At 35.9% G+C, this 16,413-nt stretch overlaps 1 protein-coding gene across 12 annotated transcripts in view; it reads left to right on the top strand.

Annotated features, from left to right (window-relative positions):
• plppr5b (phospholipid phosphatase related 5b) overlaps positions 1 to 14,926 on the top strand; it is a 54,386-nt gene extending 39,460 nt beyond the window's left edge. For 2 of the 12 annotated variants that reach the window (XM_079601281.1, XM_079601282.1), the window contains 3 exons: positions 2,270 to 2,446; positions 7,208 to 7,342; positions 10,897 to 11,916. In XM_079601281.1, the coding sequence (XP_079457407.1) occupies positions 2,270 to 2,446; positions 7,208 to 7,342; positions 10,897 to 10,926 (342 nt within the window). In that variant the 3' untranslated portion in view covers positions 10,927 to 11,916. Of the gene's footprint in view, positions 1 to 2,269; positions 2,447 to 7,207; positions 7,343 to 7,506; positions 7,632 to 10,896; positions 11,928 to 14,040 lie in introns of those variants that run through there. The other 10 variants (XR_013796279.1, XR_013796280.1, XR_013796281.1 and 7 more) reach the window with 10 other exon arrangements.
• Positions 14,927 to 16,413: the final 1,487 nt, after the last annotated feature.

Here is a 16,413-nt window from a genome sequence, read left to right as displayed (position 1 = left end):
AATCAGCACATAGAAAGATTTCTGAAGGATCATGTGACTGCAGACTAGAGTAATGACGCTTTAAAAAATTGCTGTCATTAAAATGAAAATATATAAATAAAATCAAACATTTTGAATGCTAAAAGTGAATTTAGACATCACAACATTATAATGTACACTATGAAAAAATTATATTTATTTAGAGATTTCCTAAAGATTACATTTTATATTGTAAATAAATAATATAAATTAAAGTAATATTAATATTAGTTAGTGTTTTTAAAGATTGAATTTAGGTGAGTGTTAGATGATGCCAAAATACTTTGGTGCTTAAATAACACTATATAACTGAGCTTCATATTTCTGTTTTTAAAACCTCCAGAATGCCCTGCCACACAGCGTCCATTGGAAGTGCATTACAGTATTTTATATATGATTTAAGTTTTCATTAGTCTGTCGGATCTGTCTGGTTTATATTCTCTAAAAGCAGAGTCATACATATTGAGATTTGAGGACACCGAAAATGCCTGCTCACCTCAACTCCTCAGATGGAATAAAATGAGACCATGACCTTTGAATACTAGAAAGAGACACTGAAAGAGTGAGACTTTGAGAGAGACGGCGCTGTATGTCTCAGACTCGCACAAGGTAACAATTACTGTCTTTGTGTGGTGTTTCCTCAGGAGTGATGTCTGATTATCTATGACCTTCAGCGCCAAAACACATGCATACTCCAGAATGAGTCGGCAGGACTGCCCCTCATTTATTCACATTTTCTCTTTCACTTTGCTATGACATGACTTTCAAAGTCACCCAAAAAATCTCCCTTTGGATAGATATACTTGTTTTGGTCACTCTCTCTTTGCCTGACTGATCTAAATGTGCATTGGATAGCTGTTCACCGCCTCTTGAGCCTTTAGAAAACATACCCACCCACACACACACCGTGACATGCCATACAGACGAGGACTCAACCATTAATACACACCCTTATATTGAGGAAAACTTGAGGTGTGTGTGTGTGTGTGTGTGTGCTGTACATGGTGAACATTTCGGTGTTCATGCTTTACAAGAACCAATTCAAACCTTGTTCAGTAACCGTAAAGTGAACAGTTTTTTAATACTATTTCCACTTGACTATATTCATAGGCCACATTTTCACAGTTTTTGACAAATTTAGTTTGAATTAATATACATTTTGTGATTGTAATAATATTATTACAGTGTAAAAATAGAGTATTTTAGAAAAATAATAAAAATACTTTTTAGAATTACATCACAGGCTTTGCGATTTGATAATTGCACTAAGCGACATTGATTTTATTTTAACATATTGTGCAGCTCTACCCTCAAATCTTTTTCTCACCCTGCAAAATGTACAAATTCCTTAGTTCATAGTAATTTTAGGACATTTCCTTGTTTTTCTCTGGGTTTTCCATCTGATATGTCTATAAAACAGGGTGTGCATTACGGAGGATCTTGGGGGGACACCCAAATGTCTTGTATATCAAATGTTTCAACATCATTTTCAAAACCGTTTCGGTAACCACAGAAGTCAGATAAGTTAGTCAGAGCACATATTTCCACCTAGTCACAAATAGATAGTCGCAAACAGAAGTCACATTCGCCTGAGGAAGTAACCATAACAACAGTTTCTGTCACTGTGTAAGGCTCTCTTTGCCCTATATGGCAATTTATATTTGTGTTTGTGGTTGCTCCATACAGTGCCTAGAATAAATGAACACACCCATGCTAAAGTTGACTAAAAAGAGGAATAAAATCATCTTTTGGAAATTGATCTTAATGCCTTAATTAAAAAAAAAATTGGAAAACTCCAACCTTTAAGGACACCAATTTTTTTTTATGAATAATGCATCGTAAATAAATAAATGTTCTTCCTTAAAATACTGGGTGCATAATTCAGGATATGTTAAATTCCCTTAGAGGCAGGTGGACTTTTATTTTTAAAGGCCAGTTATTTCATGGATCCAGGATACTATGCATCATGATAAAGTTCCCTTGGCCTTTTGAATTAAAATAGCCCCACATCATCACACACCCTTCACCATACCTAGATATTGGCATGGTTATTTCAGTTAGCCTAGCTGTTTTGATTTGCATTGAGAGATGGTCTTATGGAAAGTACCCCATGCCAATCTCTAGGTATGGTGAAGGGTATGTGATGATGTTGGGCTATTTTAATTCTAAAGGCACAAAGCACAAATGATTGCAAATCCAAATCATATATTATTTTAATAGTATGTGTTACTTTGTTTTTCTCTGATTTCAGATGTACATTACATTTACAGTGAAAGCCAAAGGAACTCGTCTGGCTAAACCAGTCATGTCTTTGGGCCTGATGTGCCTGGCCTTTCTAACGGGTATTAACAGGGTGGCGGAGTATCGAAACCACTGGTCTGACGTCATCGCCGGGTTTATCATCGGTGTGGCCATCGCCACCTTTCTAGTAAGTTTTTCATCAGGTGCTTCATTTTCCTAGTGTGTATTTCTGTCTGGCTCTTTACAAACATTTACTGTAATAGTTGACACAAAATAAAAGTTAATTTATGATTTACTCACCATCATGTCATTTCAGACCTATATGATTTTCTTTCTTCTGTGGAACATTCAAATGAGATGTTTTGCAGAATGTCCCGGCTGAACTTTTCTTTACAATGAGAGTTAATGGGGACGGGGACTGAAAAGCTATATGGTCCATTAGGCTTGTGCACTATATTTAGGGTTCCATGGAAAACCTGGAATAATTTCAATGTGATTTTCAGGCCTGGAAGTCAAGAAAATAAGTAACATTTTACATTTGGAAATTTTTGCACATTTCTATTTGTAGATATCTCTAGTGCTTATGTAAAATAGTTAAAATGGACATTTCAATAATAACTTAAACCTCCCTTATTTATCTATATCGGATTTGACACACTGGACAACGATCTTGAATAGTAATGATCAGGCCTCTATATTATTATTTATATAGTATTATAGTATTTATTATGGAAGCTTGTTGCCGCCACGGAATAAAACAATTTACAACTTTTTATCTCGCAATTCTGACTTTTTTTCTCAGAATCGCGAGATATAAAGTCGCAATTGGTAATTCTGTAAACTCACAATTGCGAGAAAAAAGTAAGAATTCTGTGGTGGAAACAAGCTTCCATAATTTATTCAGAATTTTAATTCTGTTTTACATCATTTTTCATTTTAGTTTAAATGTTATAAATTTTGTTTTGTGCTTTTGTCCCTTTTCAATATTTCTATTAAGTATTTTTTTTATTTTTATTTTTTATTAATTGTAGTACTTCTGCCTAAACTTATTAATTTTTTTTTCAAAAAAAAAAGTGTGTGTGTGTGTGGCTAACATATTGTGAACAAAAAAAGTTATCAGCTAGAAATTGCATTTTATGAATACAGTATGTTATATATATTTTTAATTTAGTATTCATAGAAAAGCCGTTAGTTTTAGAAAAAGCATAATTTTATAACTAGTAAACTATGAGGGTGAGTAATTGATGACTGAACTAACACGAGTGACAAGCATGGAGTTGAGTGGCAGAAGTCCAGATCAAATTACATATAGCTCATTTAGCAAGGATAACAGGATAGAGAAAGGATAATGTTGGCTGGTGGGAAGCTAAGTAGAAGAACCGCTCACACACTGGCATTATAGAGGGCCAGCTAAGCTTATGCCAACATGCAGCCCTGTTGCAGACCCTCTGCTCTAGGCCTCTTTTTGTTTTATAGCCAACTGTGTTGTGTAGAGCTGCCAAATGTAGGAAGATGGATTTCACCCTCGTTCCACCACCCACATCTGGGCACATCATGATACAGGTTTCCTCTCAGGGAACGGGAGCTTAGAGCAAATGCTAACGTGTTTGTGTCCTCTTGAGTCCAACCCCTTGAAGATTCCATGGGTTTTAGAGCACTACATTCTAGCACAATGACTCTCTTTTTTTTGCTGTTGCTAAACTGGTGTGTGGTGGGCGTTCTGACGCAATATTGCTGCCGCCGCATCATCCAGGTGGACACTGCACATTGGTGGTGGTTGAGGAGATTCCCCCTTCTATGTAAAGCGCTTTGAGTGCAGAGAAAAGCACTATATAAATGTAACGAATTAAACTGCAGGTGCAAGTTATTTGGTCTAGAAAAAAATGCCATATTTTGGGATAAAAAGGTATAGCCTGAAAGGAAATTTAACTTCACATGTGGAAAATTCAGCATGTAATGTACCAAATCCCAAGCTCTCTCAACCATCCTGAGCATGCTGAAACATCTGGAAGGACCAAGTCTTGGCACATGCAAGTAGAATAACTATAAAATAATTTAGTTTTCATGCTAGCTGCTGATTAGGTTGGCTTGCCACAGTGAATTGATTGAAGTTCCAGACAAAAGTACGAAAAAACTGATGTCTTGAGACAGCAAATGTGTTTACACTGCCGTTCAAAAGTGTGGGGTCAGTCATTTTAATACTTTTATTAAGCAAGGATGCATAACATTGATCAAAAGGGACAGTAAAGGCATTTATAATGTTACAAAATAGTTATATTTTATAAATAAATAATATTATTTTGAACGTTCTATTCATTAAAGAATCCTGACAAAATATTACCACTGTTTGTGTTTACACAAGAATATTAAGCATTTTTAACATTACTGATAATAATAATAAATGTTTCTTGAGCTCCAAATCAGCACATTAGAATGATTTCTGAATGCTCATGTGACACTGAAGACTAGAGTAATGTAATAATAAATTGTTATAATATTTCACAATTTTGCTGTTTATATGGGATTTTTTATTTATTGGTAAGCATGAGAGACTAAAAAACATTACAACATTTTGAACCCTAAACTTTTGAAAGGTAGTGCACACCATTTTCATGCTCAGAACAAGTTGCTTTTCAGATGTTGCAAGATGTCCACTAGTCTTGTAATACTTGGGTCTAGAGATTTAAATAAACTCGTAACTCTGAGTGTGAGCAATAGTAGTATTGAAGTTTATCTTAGCAAGCTCTGCTAATGAGAGAGTCCACTGCTCGTGATTAATATTTAAGCATTCAAATGTGTTTTCTTTATGACAGCCTCCAGCCCAATGTGCAGATAAGGCCTGATTTAAGGTAATGTCCTGAAAGAATAGATGAAAGCCTCTCTCTGATCCCAAGCCCAGAAGCTATGAGCCACAAAGACTGTTTAGTGTCTGACAAACCACACAGCCACAAAGGAACTTTTTAGAGAGCTATGATATACCATTAGCAAAGCTTTGGTGTCATTTCATGTGAAGATTTTGTCACAAAAACTCTCTGTCGATAGATTTCCCTCTTTAACGATCAGAGAGTGAATTAAATAGTTGAAAAACATTTCATAAGCCCTGTCTAACTTCATTTCAGTCTGTGTCAAGATAAAGAGAAGCATTCCTGAGTGGTCTCACAGAGATTTCTCTTGTAATGAACTGTCAAACTGAGCTCTTTAATGATTATTTGATTGACTTCAGCTATTAACATGTCTGGGAATAGGCAGTGTTGGCGCTGAACAAACATTGTGGAAGTGCAGTTTTTGTATTGGAGGATTTTGATTCAGTGGCACGTCAGAAAGGAGAGAGTTGAGCAACTTTGACTGAATCATTTAATTTATCACATCATTTTTAGTAGTGCTTGCTAATGCCTGGTACATTGTATGATTTTGGGCTGTCCCAGATGAAAGATGTCCAATCGTGGTGATTTCTGAGGTCGTCTGTAGCAAGCATTAGGCGACTATGGATATTGCTTTGTGAATACAAAGAAACAAGAAAAAATCTTTCATCATTTACTCACCTGTCGTTATAAACCTGTATGATTTCTTTTCTTCTTCAGAACAAATAAAGCAAATGTAAAATCTTGCTGGCATAACAGCCTCTGGTTTTGAGGGTCAAACTGAAGTGTTTATCACCGCTGCAAGGCCACTATGGATCCTCTCCGGCGACTAAGATCGTGATTTATGAACACATTTAGCTGCCGTTTTGTTGGGAGGAAATGCACAAAGAATCATGTGATTAGCTGACACGCTCCAATTATTGAAATTGCTTGTGCTAAGCTTTCTCGTCGCGTTAGGAGCCCACTCTACAAGATATCAGCCTCATTTATACCATGATGGGTTAGTGATTTAAACACGCTCTGTTTAGCTGGAGACCCTGAAGCTGCATATGTGACAGCAGAATATAAACTACCGACAGAATATGTGACCTACTTTGGCCCTTGGCTGCTGTGTTGGAGCTTTTTATTAATATCATCAACAGCTTTTGCACAGAAGTCGGAAAATTGCAGATGCTCAGCAACATGTACACATTTAGATTGGAGAATTATATACAGCAAGCTGTGCAAGCAAAACATACAGTGAGGGTTTATGTAAAGCTTTATTATAAAGCTCTTCTGTGTCTGTTTGTCCTTATATCTATCTATCTATCTATCTATCGTTCTATCTAGCTATCGTTCTATCGTATCTATTATCTTTATGGGTCGAGGACTTTCGCATGACTGCCAACAAAATTACTATTATTTCTCTCTTCTCACTGTGACACTAGATTGTCCCTGACTGTGCGCTATACCGTGGCTTTGTATTAAGTGTGTTTGCTTTTATACTATCTGCTCCATTGTAAGTGCAGCTGTATTGTGTTGACGCTGTATTCCAGAGCTTCATCACAATCAACAACGGCACAAATCCTTACATAGTACATATGAAAGCCCTATATAAATGCCTCATTCTATTCTAGTCTATTCTTACATTCACCCTTACAATAATATTTTAGAATTCCATCTTTCTTTCATTGTACACTGGCACTCATGCAGCTTCTCTCTTCTATGCATGTTTTACATTACTTCCTGCCAGAGGTGTTCCTTTTTAAAGTTATATATTTTACACTGTCATATTTATATAAGTCCACTTAAAATCTCAGTTGATTTAGTTGTACTATCATTTTTTTCCACATTTAGATCTGTAGAAATAATCAGGCTGATTTTTGTTACATTAAAGACTTCTATATGTACAGTAAATTACCTCTGTTATTATTGAATAACCTCTGCATACCGGTGTAGTTCACACTGTTTTTAAGTTGAACTGGGAACGGAAGGTAACTTTGCATTGTGGGCATTAGAATATCATCAAACTCTTTTATTTCAAAAGAATATTTAAAGAAAATCTTGTTTTCCCCTTAAATAATGTAATATATTTGTTATGTTTTCAGGTGGTGTGTGTGGTCCATAACTTCAAAGGCAAACATCTGCTGAATGATGATCCCCCACAGGACAACCTAAGTGACAATCAAATGGTCAGCTCGCCCAGGGTTGAGATTCCGTTGGAGAAGTACATCGCCTCACAGGTACTAACAAAAGCACAGCTGAAATCTGTGGATGCTGTCAAATGAACTGACACATGGTACATGGCCTGTGTGCAGAGTGTTGAATCAGCTCTCAAGGGTCCCAATTGTGTCAGTTTGAGCACTCGTATCAACAAGATGTGTATCCATGCGCTCCTGTCCCTCAGGTGACAGAACTAAGAATGGATGATGAGGAGTCCCACACTCTGAAAGACCGTCTCCTGAGTTTCTTTAGCTGGATCACAGGCCAAAGCAGCCGCTTCAGACACCTGCAGAACACAAGGCAATAAACGTATGCGCACCTGTGTGAGGAGCTCAGGCTGCCAAACCTCTGGAGTACAACGACACGTCATTAAATCCCAGTTAAAACCCAATCATGTCCATTTCAAATGAACAACACAATTACCTGTATCTAATTACAGTGTACCCAGAGCGTTGGCATCTCCGGCTGCATGTTTTCAAGTCCTTTGCAGTTCAGTCTTTGTGGTTGCATCTAAACTTGTTCTGAACTTAAATGTATATGTAGGATTAATGTCCTTAAAAAGTACTAATAAACAGCCAATATGTTAGTAATTTGCAAGCTATTAAGTAAGTGAGAATTGGTCCCCAAACTACCGGTAAACTGTTACCCTTATTTTTAATATTAATAAAATAGTAAAGGTATGATGCAATAATTATATTTTTTAATTATTGTAATATTTTTTAAATATTCATTAATTATATTACTTTAATATTAATAATCATACTTTTTTTACAATTAAGCCCCCCCCAACTGCCCATTATTTTCTCTTTGCACATCCTTTTTCGGTTTCCCAGTTAAATTATGCTTCTTTTTTTCAGCCCTCGAAGTTATTCTGAATGTGTGTTCAATGTGTTTGGTTCAGAAATGTATGAAAAACACATTGATTAGCCGAAATATACAATTTTATTTACATTTTTTTAAAGGATAAGGGCCGTTATTGAGGTTTTTTGTTTGTACACTGGGAAAATTCAATTGATACTCACCGCGAGACTTAAATTTTTTGCAATATACCTGAGAGTCATGTCATTTGAAGCTTTTTCTAATCTAATAAGATTCCTTGCACGCACATTTGCTTCCAGTTCGTTTTTTTTTTTTTTTCATATCCGGTGCTCCAAAATCCCTTTTAAAAACCTGATCTGAAACCTGGTGTTGGTGTTTGAGTTGAGTGACCTAAAAACTCTTAACAATTCCGCACCTCGAATAGAAATCGAAACGCACTACTAAGCCCTCAGAGACTTGAAAAACCTCCATTCCTGAGTCTGCATTTAGCACCCTAGCAGCCGCTATCCCCCATGGCAGAGAGTCAGCCTTCGTGTTCAGCTTTTAATTAAGCCACAGGCCACCGCTGAGATCCCAAACTCTGTAATTAAACTGCAACTACTGCCCTTTAAACGTTTCTTTATGCATCTTGCACGTAAGCAAATGAGAGAATAATTTAATCCCAGATTGCTGTTTTGATTTCTCTCTGCAGAATATGCGGGATTAAATGTTGTTCTTGTTTGCTTATTCAGCTGCAACGAACCATTTGGGAACAATGTCGGTTCACAGATGCTTTATTGAAATGCAGAGAATGAATGTGTAGGATATTGAGGGCACTTTCCGCCAATAAAAATGCTAATCTTCTGTTTCTTCTTTAGTCAAGGGTGCCAATTGAAAATAATTATTAATGATATCAGTCGATCCATGTAGATAAGGTTTGGATGCAATAATCCCCCGTGAGGTTTCTGGGATGGATGGAAAACAGACAATTCCACTTTGCTTTCTGCTGCAATATCCCCCACAGACAGACCGCTGTCAGAAACCATAATGCTGTTGAAAGTGGGAGGACAAGGCGAGGAAAATCCACATCTCTGTTTTGTCTCTTCAAATCACAGAGACTTCGGGATCACGGCAAATATGACTGGAAGCTAGAAATAATTTGCTTGGGAAAATCCGCCCCGCATTCTCTGCCGAGGTCACAGTGTATATATCAGCGATATGACCTGCGGATCGTTCTTCATGTTTCCTGAATCTCTGATGAACTCTCTCCATTTCCAGCTGTATTATTTATACATTTTCTAACTCGGTGTGTAGGTTTTCAGCACTGTGTACTGTTCGCTATCACTGTAAATTCAGCTTCAGCAGAATCCCTTTCAACACCTATTTATATGTATACCTGCGTGACTCATGTAAGAAACAGAACATTGTGTTTCAGAATAGAGTTTAAACTGGAGTCATACGCCCCATCAGTTCTGACTGAAACAATCTGTCTTCTGGTTCTCAGGACTCATTTTCTTTCAGATTGGGCCCACAAACTGGTAGCATAAGGTTAAACAGAACCATTAGTGTTTGCTGTTTCCTTGTCCCTGTGGTCAGCCTCATGCAGGAACTTCAGCGCTGTGTAAAAACCAATAAAAGAATACAGAGATATTTTGGCCCAAGCAAAGCTGCCTATATATATATTTATCATTACAACCTGGAACACACGGGTGCTCATATCAGACATTTTTTACTTGGTTGACTACATTTGGTTTAGACCTAAGTTTGGTTTGTGTTATTTGTGTGAAACCTGATTACTAAATGTTGATGCACAACAAGGAACCGTACACGGGTCTGCTTGAAAACCAGGTTTCTCTTTTTTTAATGCGATTGCTGTATCAACATAATTTGTCGTGTGTGTTAAAACCAAAGAAAAATACACTACCATTAAAACGGTTGGGGTCAGTAACATTTTTGGTAACACTTTATTTTGATGGTCCACTTGATGGAATTTCTACTAACTATAAGTAACTTTACAACTAAATGTCAACTTATTCCAACCTGAACACCCTAACCTAACTGTCTGCTAATACTCTAATGAGAGTTAGTGCATTTATATATTGTTACAAAAGATTTCTATTTCAAATAGTTGCTGTTGCAAAATATTGACCATTTCAACATTGATAATAATAAGAAATATTTCTTGAGCAGCAAATCAGCATATTGTAAAGAGTTTTGAAGGATGATGTGACACTGAAGGCTGGAGTAATGATGCTGGAAATAGTTTTTTATTTTTTATCAGATAAATGCAGCCTTAGTGAGCATAAGAAATGTCTTTCAAAAACATTTAAATCTTTTACCGATCCCAAACATTTGAACAGTAGTGCATTTTATTTTTTTAAAGTAACGCAAACACTTTCTATTTTTCTTCTCTATCAATATTTTTGTCTTGTTTTCCAGTAAAAATGTCTAAACATCCTTACGCAGTGAAAATTGCTTCTTATACAATTAGTTTATTAATAATATTTATTAATATTTTATTTTTCTTACCCCATTGACAAATATTGATTTCTTTTTGTAAGCATAAATGTAACAATTCTTATTGGAAAACAAGACAGATGTTTTTGCAGTGTGTTTAGGTACAGCGCTGCTGCTAGTCACACTTGTGTGAAAAGTGTAAATGTCTGTCTCCTCAATCCTTGTGTGGGAACGCTTTGCATCTAAAGAGTCTGTCCTCTTGCAAAGCAGATTTGAAGTTTTTGCTGACGTCCTTCCTTCTGTCTAACTCTGTCAACAGAATCACATCGCCTTCGCTGAGATCACGTGACCTTGAGTCGGCGGTGTGGCAGACACACTGGACATCCACGCTGTTTACCGTCCAGTCCCGATAGTCACGGCTCAACGCTAACACAGTGGTCATATTCTCTATGGTGTCGTTTTGGATCGCTCTGCCCTTGCTTTGTGTGTGTGGAAATCTTGGTCCTGTCTACTAATAACTGTTACCATCACGCAACTAATGACTGAAGCTTCACACTTCACATTTCCCAGACTGGCTCCGTTGGCTTTATTGCAGACCAAGCTCTAGAGCTCAGAATAGCTCAGTTGCTCACGTATATGGAGAGCGTGTGTGTCTGTGTTTATGGGATTTATGGCAGGTTGATGCGAATACCTACCTGTGGAATTCAAAATGGACTTTACTTGTATTTGTGGAAATGTGTGTTTTCTTCGTCTGCTTATATTCCAGAAAGTGTTTATTCCTATATGAATTTGTTTCTTTTTAGAGCTTGCATTGGATGAGTGAAAACATATGGAAGCCTGTATCTGCCTCAGAGTAAAAAAAAGGTAATTGTGACTTTATTTCTTGGAATTGTGACACTATATTTCACAGTGTGACTTTTGGTAACACTAATTTGACTGACTCTTAGTAACTTTGAACTATATGTCAACTAACTGTCATTAGAGTATTAGTAGACTGTTTGCTTAATATCTGCTAACACTTTAATTTGATGGTCCCTCAACATACATTCTACTGACTATATAAGTAACCCTAAAGCCTGGTTTATACTGGCCATATACTGGCACGAGTGTGAAGGTGCGCGCGGCAAATAATTAATTATCTCATAATTGTGATTTTAATATCTCACAGTTGACTATTTCTCCTAATTGCAACATAATATCTCACAATTGTAATTATTTCTCCAAATTGCAACTTCATATATTTTTTTCAAATTGTGACAATTGCAACTTTTACTAATAATTTTGATTCTATGTCTCACAATGATTTTATTTCTCTTAATTGCAGCTTAATATCTCACAATTGCGACTTTATTTCTTAGAATTTATACTTTTTTCATAAAAAATGACTGAATCTCACAGTTGCAACTTTATTTGTTATAATTATAATTTTTTATCTCACAATTGTGACTTTATTTCACGTAATTGCGACTTTTCTTAAATTGTGACTATCTCACTACAGCTTTATATCTCATAATTAGGATTTTAATATCTGACTATTTCTTTTAATTGCAACATTATATTTCACAATTGTGACTATTCCTCGTAATTGCGACTTTATATCTCACAACTGTTTTTCCTCAAATTGTGACTACTGTACATCACAATTGCAACTTTTACTCATAATTGTGATTTTATATCTCACAATATGAGTTTATTTCTCCTAACTGCAACTTAATTAATTGCGTCTTTATTTCTCTTAATTGTGATTTTATATCTCACAATGTGATTTTTATTCTTGATAATTACCTATTTTATTTTTTACTCTGAGGCAGAATTTTGCTTCCATACATGCGTAAATACACTGTGTCCACAAAAATAAGGCAGAAAATAAGCTACAAATACCCGTTGAAAGCTCACATTAAAAGAATACCAAAGCTCAAGTACTCACCTTCTGCACTAGCAGCAAAAAAAGCAGTTCCAGATCCATTGGTTAGAGCCAAGACTCAACTTTACCCAGTGGCCAATGGACATTCACAGTGAAGCTGTGTGCAAACCGTAATCGCCCAGCTGTGAACGACAGATCATCTGCTAAGACAATCATCAGCCATCTCACTAGAATAATGAGCTTGACATAATGATACTCGCATAGGCATTTGTTTCACACTGTTTTAATGGCCAGCAAACCTTTCATAGATGAACGGTATTGTAAATGTTAAGGAAATAATGATTCAGAAAGCCACCTTTTCTCCTGTGATCTTTAAAAACAAACCATGATACCTCATGTGTAAAGTTGTGGATATACTTTAGTCACTTGCGTTATTTTATTTTGAAAAGATGCAGTTCTTCGCTCATTTATATTTCAGATCTCTGGCCCTGTCAGTCATGTCGTGGTGCCGTTTAAAGGAATATTCTGGGTTATCTTTAGATTAATGTCTACATCTAGCATCGGTTTAATGCTGTTAATGATCACTAATTCAAGCTGTCCTTCAGTTTGTAAAATGTGTTTAGAGTAATACACTTAACATGGGGGCAGTAGGTATGTGGGATGAAGCAGAAATGTTTAGCTCATTATTGGTTACGCCTACACATTTTTCAGTTAAATATGTGCTGTAAAGTTGTCTAAGAAGCTTCTTTGAGGTGGGATGAACTGTTTTTAGGTTGAGGAACTGGTTGTTTCTGAAGTAATTACTGTGGGTGTAGTTAGCAGGCTCCTCAATTTACACTAAGTATATTACTGTAAATTATGACTTATTGAAATTATTCTGTGTGGTAATCAACACTACCGTTCATAAGTTTGGGGTCAGATTTTTATTTTATTATAAAAAATAAAAATAAACTTTTATTCAGCAAGGATCAATTCAATTGTTTATAAGTGACAGTATAAACATTTATAATTATGTTACAAATAATTATATATTTTTTTAAACCTTCAATTCATCAAAAATTCCTGATTTTTTTTAAACACGATTTCCACAAAACCATTATGCGGCACAACTGTTTTCAACATTAGTAGTAATAATTTCATGAGGAGCAAATCAGCGTATTAGAATGATTTCTGAAGGATCATGTGACACTAAAGACTGGAGTAATGATGCTGAAAATTCATCTTTGCATCACAGGAATAAATTATATCTAATAAAATATTAAATAATAACAGTTCATATAAATGTATAAAAAATATAATACAAAAATTATAATTTAAATTGTAATAATATTTCACAATTTCGCGGTTTTACTGTATTTTTTAACAAATAAATGCAGCCTTGGTGTGCATGAAATACTTTTTTCAAAAACATAAAAAAAACATACAGACCCCGAACTTTTCAACGGCGGTATGTTATCCACAGGTCCGGATTATGGTCTCACAAGCCCATAATGTAACCCAGAAGATTCCTTTGGTTTTTGATGAAATATATGGTTCCCCTTGTCCTGCTGATGTGACCGATCCTTAAGAGCAATAATGTGTTTCTCCTTATCTCATTAGAAAATTCCTATTTGGCTTCCCCTCAAATGGTATGTATTTTTATTTTTATTATTATATAACATATATAATATATTGGTGTGATAAATGGTATATTATTCCTAAAGCACTAAACACAGAAGTCTGGGATAGCTGCACTTTAAAATGCAGAAGAAGAAAAAAAGCATAAATTCTGAATGAAAGTGATCAGTATTAAAACGAAACATGGTGTGTACAGTGTAAATGCACATGACTGTAATTTTTGTCAGAGATTATCGATGTTTATTTTCTTATGTTTGTGCTGTACGTGTGGCTGGGGGTTTGTGGGTGTACGATGGCATACTGTAAGTACATATTGTACTGTATTTATCATTGACATTCTTTGATCTTAGCTGTAGTATCACACTGGTTTACTGTATACAAATGGATGTTTTTTTTTAAGTGTTTGTATTTATTTTATGTTCTGTATGTTTTATAGCTTGCGCAGACGTTTTGGGTGTTAAAAGATGTTCTTTCAACCTCAAAAGCTTTTTTTTTACTTCTGATTCCAATATTTTCTTCTCCCATCCCAAATGGATTTACCACAAAATCAACGTGAATCCATGACTTCATGACCTTTTACACTGTAGAGACGATGAAAAATTAAAGTTTGACAAAAAAAAAAAATTCTAAAGTCTTTGGTGTTTTTCTTTGGCCAGCACTTCACTGATGTGTACGGACTATACAGCAAAGGACGTCTTATATTAAACGCTCTCAGAAGCGTTCAAAGAGCCCTGTGGGATCTCTGGCCCCTGACCTCTGAAAAATTGCCTGGTTTGCTCTGGAGAACCTGTAAAATATGAGAGAAAGTGACGTGGCGTGGAGGTGGAGGGGATTCGGTGTTCTTCGGCCATCCTGACTGATACCGGATGTCCTGAGGAGCAACAAACACACAAACAAGCAATCAGAAAAGATGGAGCGTTTTCACCAGCCCACATTTATTACTGTCACTCAACAACAGGGTTAAAGGGAATATCTCTTTCTCTCTCCTCCCTCACCAGATCACAAGGATTGATTCTTTTCCGAAGGGAAACACATTCTCCTGCACTGAGATTCCCTCCTTTTTTACATCTCCAATCTGATGCTCTTCTGAAACCATTGGCGAACTGCCGTGAAACACGCCACATGGGCTTAGGAAAGTCTTTTTATCTTTTGAGAGCTTATTTTAAGGGTAAATCTGCATTACAATAAAGCAGGGCATGAAAATCACACTAATAAAGGTTCATTTGGCACTAGATTTGGAATCTAGTTCTAATTTGAAGGTCATCAGGTTGTTTAAATTCAACATGAAATCAAAATTGATCCTATTTGCTTTCATGATATGTGTTCCTGGTCTCTTTGTACTTGTTTTGTTAGTACAAGTTATTCTAAAGAAAGAAAAATATGCTAAAAAGCTGCTTAAATTTCATTTCAGGCATGGAAAATAATAAACAATTTCCAAATAGATATATTTAGGCTATACTGTTTTAGGTAATGTTAGTATTCAATTCCCTATGGGTATAGTTAAGTTTTTATTTTAGTAATTGTATTTCATAATTAAATTCTATAATGGAGGCATTGAGTTTTCATTGTCAGGCCGACGCATTGCAATGCACTGATGCTTTTTTAACCATATTACTACAGTTCAGCATGCCCTCCAAAAACCAATACCACAACACAAGCGCTTCATTTTTAGAGTCTAAATTGCTCCTGTAATACTTTACAGCTAACAATAGCTACAAGTCCATATCCCAACATGTATCTGGAATCAAATAAAGGCTGATTGTGTGACAAAATCATTCATTTCTGTTTACCACGAAACGGGTCGATATCTTTCAAACAATCCGCACCGCAGGTTTCCCAGTGTGAACAAGCAAGTCTTATTGTGTCAGGTTTTCATTCAGTTCGCACAATTGGAAAATTTGGCCTTGTGCTTTTAAGACGAGGGGTTCGAGTCAGGACATTGATCAACTGACGTGTCTGAGAAAGAAGTGGACAGAAAACTAATTCGGGAATCTCAAAAGCAGCAAAATTGTCTTTTAGACCCAAACAATCTTTTGTTTTAGAACATCAACCTATGGAAGCTTGTTTCTGTCACGGAATAAAAAATAACATATCTCACAACTTTTATTCTTAACAATTTTTTTATTTTATGCAATTGCAAGTTATAAACTCGTATAAACTTACTTTTTTCCCTCAGAGTTATGAAATGCTGCGTTCATGGCATGTCATAGCTACTTAATACTAATTACGAAATGACAACGTGACGTTCTCTAAGCTGTTCTTGGACTTGGAATTGTGCTTTTTTATGGCAAATCTATCAATGACAAAAGGCTTGTTCGACTTGAACCGGCGCTGCACAGACCGATCGGTGAATGA

This window comes from Phoxinus phoxinus, assembly GCF_949152265.1.
Source record: "Phoxinus phoxinus genome assembly, chromosome: 24".
Taxonomy (NCBI): Eukaryota; Metazoa; Chordata; class Actinopteri; order Cypriniformes; family Leuciscidae; genus Phoxinus; species Phoxinus phoxinus.
Note: the sequence above shows the minus strand (reverse complement) of the source record. Positions and strands in the feature narration are given on the sequence as shown.